The sequence below is a fragment of the Lactuca serriola genome, chromosome 3 (genome assembly GCF_051521515.1).
Source record: "Lactuca serriola cultivar US96UC23 chromosome 3, Lser_US96UC23_V15, whole genome shotgun sequence".
NCBI classification, from domain to species: Eukaryota; Viridiplantae; Streptophyta; class Magnoliopsida; order Asterales; family Asteraceae; genus Lactuca; species Lactuca serriola.
The window spans coordinates 246,321,869-246,328,842 of NC_136410.1; the positions used below are offsets into that span (position 1 = coordinate 246,321,869).

Here is a 6,974-nt window from a genome sequence, read left to right on the forward strand (position 1 = left end):
TTAAGCAATGAGAAAATGATAGTTTGGCAATAACAAATTGAACCAAAACTTACAGTGCCAAATTTAAACCAACTTCAACTAACAGAGTTGGGCAATGCAAAATAAACACCTACATCAAAATTTAAATGAAAATTCAAAGGCATGTTGGAAAGCTGCTAATGCAAACTATATAAATTGCAATGGAAAATTGTAGAGTTTGCATTTCACAAATAACTTCAACATATTTGTACACTTTTGTCTTTTAAACAATTGAAAATAGTTTTAGAAGACTTGCTTATCTACTACGAAAGTACGAAACTAGTAGCCTGTTCAGACTTCACAGTTTTGAGTTAAGGTTTGCATTACATGTTAAAAATAAGTAAATTTCTAGAAAAAATATCTTAAATATAGAAATGACCAGTATACCACTACAAAATTGAAAATTTGTGGTTATTTTGTTAAAATTCATATCCTTATATGATATTTTTGTCTTTTCTGAAATTAAAACCATACTTTTACAATTTTTTTAATTACGTGCAAGAAATGAAAGTAGTCCACAATCATTATCGATAATCATGTATAATAACTCAATTACAACTAAACAAATACCATAAATAGTGATTTTTAATACTACTCATATGGAACTTGTTATATAGTTTATGCATCATATCAAATGAACTAAAATTTGGATTATATAAATTAAAATCCAAATAAATAGTACACAAATATAAAACCGAAAACCAAGTGTTTGTAGATGCAAAAGTATATCATCATAACAAATAAATCAACTAAATCATAACAAAACACTACTAAGATGTCACAACTTGAGAGAGAGAGGGAGAGATACTACAAAACATAACCATTTTCACCTTCTTTTTACCTAAGTGGGTTTGGTTTATAAGTTGAAAAACTTAGTCTGTTTCCCTCAAGCTTTCACTAGTGAGCCATAGTTTCTTTTGAACAATGAGCACAACATGATCTGTATCGGTTTCATCAGACGACGAATCAGCCATCGCCACCTGTTCCCAGTGTATTGCGGTTAAATACTTCTTCACAAAATCGATTACGGGTTTTTTATCACGGATTATTAGGAAACCCGTGGGCCTTAGGATCCGGTCCATTTCGATTAAAAGATCTTCGCCACTGCAGCCTTTCTTTTCGATTATGTCGGAGAATACATCGCTCGCGTGGAGTAGGTCGTACGTTCGTGGATATGTTGAGTATGCTTCACACCTGAATTAAAAAAAAATAGAATGATATTTCTTGCATTTAACCCAATAATAAGAAAATTGGAAAAAGGAAAATATGTAGTACCAGTTATGAATGGAACCAAGTAAGCCTCTGTCATAGATAAGCTTCAATGTATTTGGTCCATCTTCAGGGACAACATTCATGACCCAAAGATCTTTGGTTTTCAAAGCAGCTCCAAATGAACCCAAGTTTGCCTTCATATCCATCACATTCCTTATGGTGTTGGTTGATATTTTTGGACTCAATAGATCCCAGTAGTTCTCAACCCTTTTACGCCACATCTCCTGTTAAAATATGCAAAATTTTATTTGATTATTAATTTATAGCAAAAAATTGGAAAAGATAGAAAGATAATGTTGTTTACCGTGTCCTTTTCAAACATGTCACTTGAATAGCCAAAGTCGGAAAGACGAGGAGGTGGAGAAGTCAGCCTAGCGGGCCATGGTGCCAATCCACTTCCTTTACTTGAGTGATCATCTGATATGCATAAAATGCAAGAAAACTTAAATTGTTTGCACATGCTTAAAATGCAAGAAATACCAATGTATTTTTAAAATGTTTTTATTATAAAACTTTAGTTACCTTTTTTTTCTTGTTACATTATTGTAATTTAAAATTATTTCTTATTAGGATATTGCACTTTCATATAATTTCTTATCAAGGCATTGTACTTTGAAAAATCAACCCATTGTTATGAATTGGGTAGTTTTACTAGAGTACAATGCAGTAAAAAAAAGTGTTTATCACAAAAAAAAGACCTTATATTTTGTGTTTTTTCCCGATTAAACCTCAACTTTATTTTTTGTCTGAAAAAGACCTTGTATTTTTTAATTTTTTCCAAAAAAACCATCAACTTTGTCTTTTTTACCAAAAAAAAACCTCAACCTTCCAACTGCTTCCAAATAAACCCTCAACTTTTTTAGTTTTTCTTGAAAAAAAAACCCTCACATTTTTACAATTTCTTTTGCAAAAAAAATTACTAAAAAAGCCAGATCAGAAAAAATGAAAAAATGCAAGGTTTTTTTCAGGCAAAAAATAAATTCGAGGTTTAACCCAGAAAAAACACAAAATATAAGGTCTTTTATGAGATTAACCATGATAAAATACTTTAAAAGTAGAATGATGTGATAAGAAGAAATGAATGCTACCATAACATAACTGAAAAGTACATTGTTATTTCTTGCATTTAGCCTAAATATGTGATACAAAATAAATTTGTTTTCAAAATTGAAATTTGAGACGAATTTTATTTTTGTATCCCTTTTCTTTTTTCAGAAGCGATACAAAAAATAAAATTCATCTCGATTTTCAATTTCGAAAACAAATCTGTTTCATGATTTTAGTTAAACATTATTTTCTAAAACTAACTAGAAAATATATTTTTATTATAATCTTATTTGGCATCGAGTAGCTTAATATTATCATTACTATTTAAAAAATGGATATGAAAGTAATGGAGTGATATAAGTAAGAAACTTACGATCAGAGTAAGGAGTGATACAAGCTTCCATGTTAACTCCATAAACAGCATCCGGATCATCATTGGATCTACAAAGAGGAGGCTGGGTCCCAGGAGCTCTCTCCATATAACAATCATTAGTCAAAGGTTTGACCCAAATAACAGTCTGATTCCTCTTAGCAGCAATCTTCCAACACATCCTTTCAACAAGTGCACTCATTTCCTTCCAAATCCTAAGATCCTCTTCATCCTGGGCATAAGCTTCAGGGGAGGAGTAAGCAAAATAGCCACCTGGCCTTAACAGCCTGTCTAACTCAAGAAGAAGGATTCCGTCCCTTTGAAGCCAATCGATTCTGCAACGAGAACAATGAGCAAGTTCGAAAGAGCGTGAAGGGTATGGAAGTCTTTTTGTTCCAAGAACACCGAGGTATGCGGGAATCCCTCTTTCTAAAGCGAATTGGATTTGGTTTTGGTGAACATCGTTTGGTGCTAATGACATTGTCATGATGTCGGATGCAAGAAGGTAACCCCCGAAACTTGCAACTCCACATCCCACATCGAGAACTGTTCGTAGGTTTCCTTCGTTGTTCATGTTGTCTTTTGGAAAGTTCAGCATCTGAAAATTAGATTATTTTAATTAGATAAAGAGAATCAAAATAAGTAAAAGGGATATTTACATGATTTAGGCATTTAAATATTTAATTAAATATATATTGTGTACTTTTTTCTCATTTACACCAAACATTTTTCAAAACCTCTTTGTGACCATTTCCAAAAAAATGTCACATTGTATGCCCTTGTATTGTATTTATTTCCTATTTGTTATGTTTCATTATCTTTTGGGTTAATCTCATAAAAGACCTTGTATTTTGTGTTTTGTCCGGATTAAACCTCAAGTTTAGTTTTTGCCTGAAAAAGACCTTGTATTTTTTCATTTGTTCCGATCTGGCACTTTTAGTCATTTTTTTCCAAAAAAAATTGTAAAATGTGAGGGTTTTTTTCGAGAAAAACTAAAAAAGTTGAGGGTTTATTTGGAAGCATTTAGAAGGTTGAGGGTTTTTTCAAGAAAAAAAAAATACAAAGTTGAGGGCTTTTTCGGAAAAAATGAAAAATACAAGGTCTTTTTCAGGCAAAAAATAAATTTCAGGTTTAACCCGAAAAAAACACAAAATATAAGGTCTTTTATGAGATTAACCCTTATCTTTTTGTTAGATTTCAGTAAAAAATGAAACATTTTCTCGAAATTCAGGATTTGTTCATCGGATTTCAAACAAGTTCTTGAAATTAAAGAACAAAAATCTGTTTGGAATCTGCAATTTGAGTCCAGAACAAAGGCTGAAATGTATTTTTTTTTATCAGAAAAGGTACTTTTAATGTCACATAACGTTAGTGTGAAAGAAAGTCTAAAATTGGATTATTCCAGACATAATGGTCATTTTTGTAAATATCCCATAAGTTAAACTACTAATCAGTATTAGTTAGTGATTAAAAAGACTTACATTTGCTAGTGATTTGATGTATTTATCAGCTCCATAATGGAAATGAGTTCCTCCACCTGGGAATATGATCTTTTCGCCTTTAACAACCATCCAATTTTGGTCAGATTTTTCTTTTGCAAGGTGAGTGTGTGGAATGTTAGCCTTCCATACTTCATCTCTGCTTTTAGGCCACTTGATGGGGACCTAAGAGGAAAAAATAACAAGATTAACTTTATTTAAAATATGAGAATTAAGAAAAGAAAAGAAAATATTAGATTAGATGATCACCTTGTACCCTGTTGGAGGAGGAATCAAGCAGTTGAAACGCCTTTCAGGTAAAGGGCAGTGTCTTTCATAGTGCTCCATTAAAGAAAGATCCAATTTTAATCTCATTTGGTAGATGAGGTTTCGATCTAGACAAGGTATCAACTCAGAGTATCGATCATCACAAACCTTCAAGAAACAAAAAAAAAAATAACAAATTAAATTAGAAAACATTAAGAAGTAATGGAATGGAATCTGTATAACAAATTAAATAACTTACAGGAAAACTCTTTGGCACAATACCATCTTCATCATCCAACCCAAATTTGAAATCATCTTGCTTAATGCCAAGATCAGATTCTTCATCCCCACCTAAGTATGAGGATCCAAGTTTCCTTAAAGATCTGCTGCCATATTCTAGAGCTGATTCACCTTGACTCTGAGAACCAAAGTACAAATACAGGAAAAGAAGGAAAACTGCTACAAAAAAGAAAGTGGTGAGCAAACGTTTCTTCGATCCATCTGTTCTTCCTCTCATTATGTTTGATGCTTCACAACGTTAATTGGTCTTCACTTTAAATGCAATCTATATAGATCACAAGATTGATCCCATAGTTTTGTTGGTGGATGATGGATACCAGTTGTATAATCTGGTAATTGTTATCCAAATTATGATCAATTTGTGGGTTCCCTAAATTTCTTGGAATCAAAGATAATAGACTATTCCAGATGCCAGATTTATGGTCCGAGCAACCTGTTATGTAAAAAGAGAAAACATATCAGTATCTTTTATAAAGCACTTGAGGTATATTGAAGCTAGAACTGAGGAAATAAATTTGTAAAAAGAAGCTATTCAAATAAGACACATTTTTTAGTCAAGAGTCTCCAAAGCCAGGATAATTATCATTTAAAAGATTACAGATATGTTAAAGATGATTATAGAAATACAAAAGAAGCATTAAGCAAAGACCAAGCTTGATAAATACAGCTACTAAACATAGGGTATCACTTAAACAAATGACACGTCATGAGGTAAAGCTAAAGGAAGAAATCAATGTTGTTTAGAGGGAAGAAGAACACAAAGGTTGTTGAAGACTTAAAGATCACATTTATGACATGAAACGGTGCTAAGTATTCTTTCAATTTAGATTACCATGAAAACTTTTTTACCTTTCTGATAAAGGTAAAAGTAAATCAAGTTAACATTTCAGTAATTTCGTATTGAACTTCTCTAAAGCATTAAACACGTGAAAATAATTTTAAGAGAAAAGTTTGATACTACTTATAACACACACTTCCATTTTTTTACTTCCCCAACCATCAAAATTGAGATACCCTCATAATTAACTTCAGTTGTCAAACATATTGATCATAAATGTCATCAATCAGAATCATAACTTCCAGATCTGATCAAGAAGATACTATAAGTATACTAACTCATTTGCAGTTCCAAATATGTCGTAATCTCTCACAACCACAAACATAACGGAAGTTAATTTTGCTTACAGGTAATACCTAAACAGATGACAGTTACTCAACAAACTCATTACATGTTTATACGTCATCCACATTAGATAATGTTAAACATACAGTGAATCATATACTCCGAGAGACATTCACACCAGAATTAATGTACTCTTTGCAAATGTTAAACAAAATTCGGTACTTCCTGGCAGAGCAGTTGTTAATTAGCATTGATTCAGGCTACAATCCGGTAGTGAGAGAAACATTGTTGACCCTAATTCAAAATCACGAACTGTAAATATAATTACAGCAAATACAATGCTACCGCTATTGTTATCATAAAACAAGATTCAAAATCATATTGTCCCAAATATCCTTTGTAGTCTGATTTCTTCGTCAAATCTAACTATAGAATTCAAAACGAATCGATCTGATCTATAGCATTAAACCATATCATACGCGAAAACAAACAGACATCACGAAATTAATGAAGAAAAAAGTGATAAATTGCGATTGGAAATCAGATCTAACAACTAAGCAAATCAAAAGAGAAAGGATTTGAACTTACTGGCGTCCAGATAATGGATCTAAGCTCCGAATTTCTATCGAAATGTTGAATTTGTAGATAGTGAGTGGAAATTGGATGCCTATAAACAGAATAAAAGGGGGAGAGTGGGGGTAGATCTGAGAGTTTGACAGTGAAGACGCACAGCACTGTTGGCACGCGGTTGTTTATAATTTCATATTTTATATTTTTATGTACCTTTTGACCCCTTGTACTATGAATATATTCCATTTATAGCCCCTTGTTTTCGGTATTTATATCAATAAGGTCCAGCATGCAAAGCTAAAAGCATGGGCAACATGTCGGTGTGAGGAAAGTGGATTTCGCTTTCATAGGGTAGATCACATTTATACCCTCCCATGTGACTAAGTTTTAAAAGGACCCAAGTAGTTTGATTTATTTGCACATATACCCTTTAGACTTTGAAGAGCCACAAACGATTTTGAGATTCTTGAGAGGTATGTCGTGTTGTGGTATGTATAATGTAACCTTAAATATGTGTCATATAATAACA

The 6,974-nt window shown here is 32.2% G+C and overlaps 1 protein-coding gene across 1 annotated transcript; it reads right to left on the reverse strand.

Moving 5' to 3' along the window:
* Positions 1–648: 648 nt before the first annotated feature.
* LOC145093837 (putative methyltransferase PMT3) lies at positions 649–6,601 on the reverse strand. The gene is made up of 8 exons (XM_079032092.1): positions 6,464–6,601; positions 4,712–5,185; positions 4,456–4,620; positions 4,189–4,371; positions 2,711–3,305; positions 1,595–1,707; positions 1,294–1,514; positions 649–1,212 (listed from the first exon to the last, which is right to left on the reverse strand). The coding sequence occupies exons 2-8, from the start codon at positions 4,967–4,969 to the stop codon at positions 891–893; spliced, it is 1,857 nt and encodes a 618-aa protein (XP_078888218.1). The 5' UTR covers positions 4,970–5,185; positions 6,464–6,601; the 3' UTR covers positions 649–890.
* Positions 6,602–6,974: the final 373 nt, after the last annotated feature.

Excerpts from the sequence above, each read along its gene's own strand:
- LOC145093837 (XM_079032092.1), bottom strand. The coding sequence starts at position 4,969 with ATGAGAGGAAGAACAGATGGATCGAAGAAACGTTTGCTCACCACTTTC. Across the intron at positions 4,372-4,455 it reads CTCCTCCAACAGGGTACAAG|GTCCCCATCAAGTGGCCTAA; the intron begins GTGATCATCTAA and ends TTTTCCTCTTAG. Across the intron at positions 3,306-4,188 it reads ACATCAAATCACTAGCAAAT|ATGCTGAACTTTCCAAAAGA; the intron begins GTAAGTCTTTTT and ends TCTAATTTTCAG.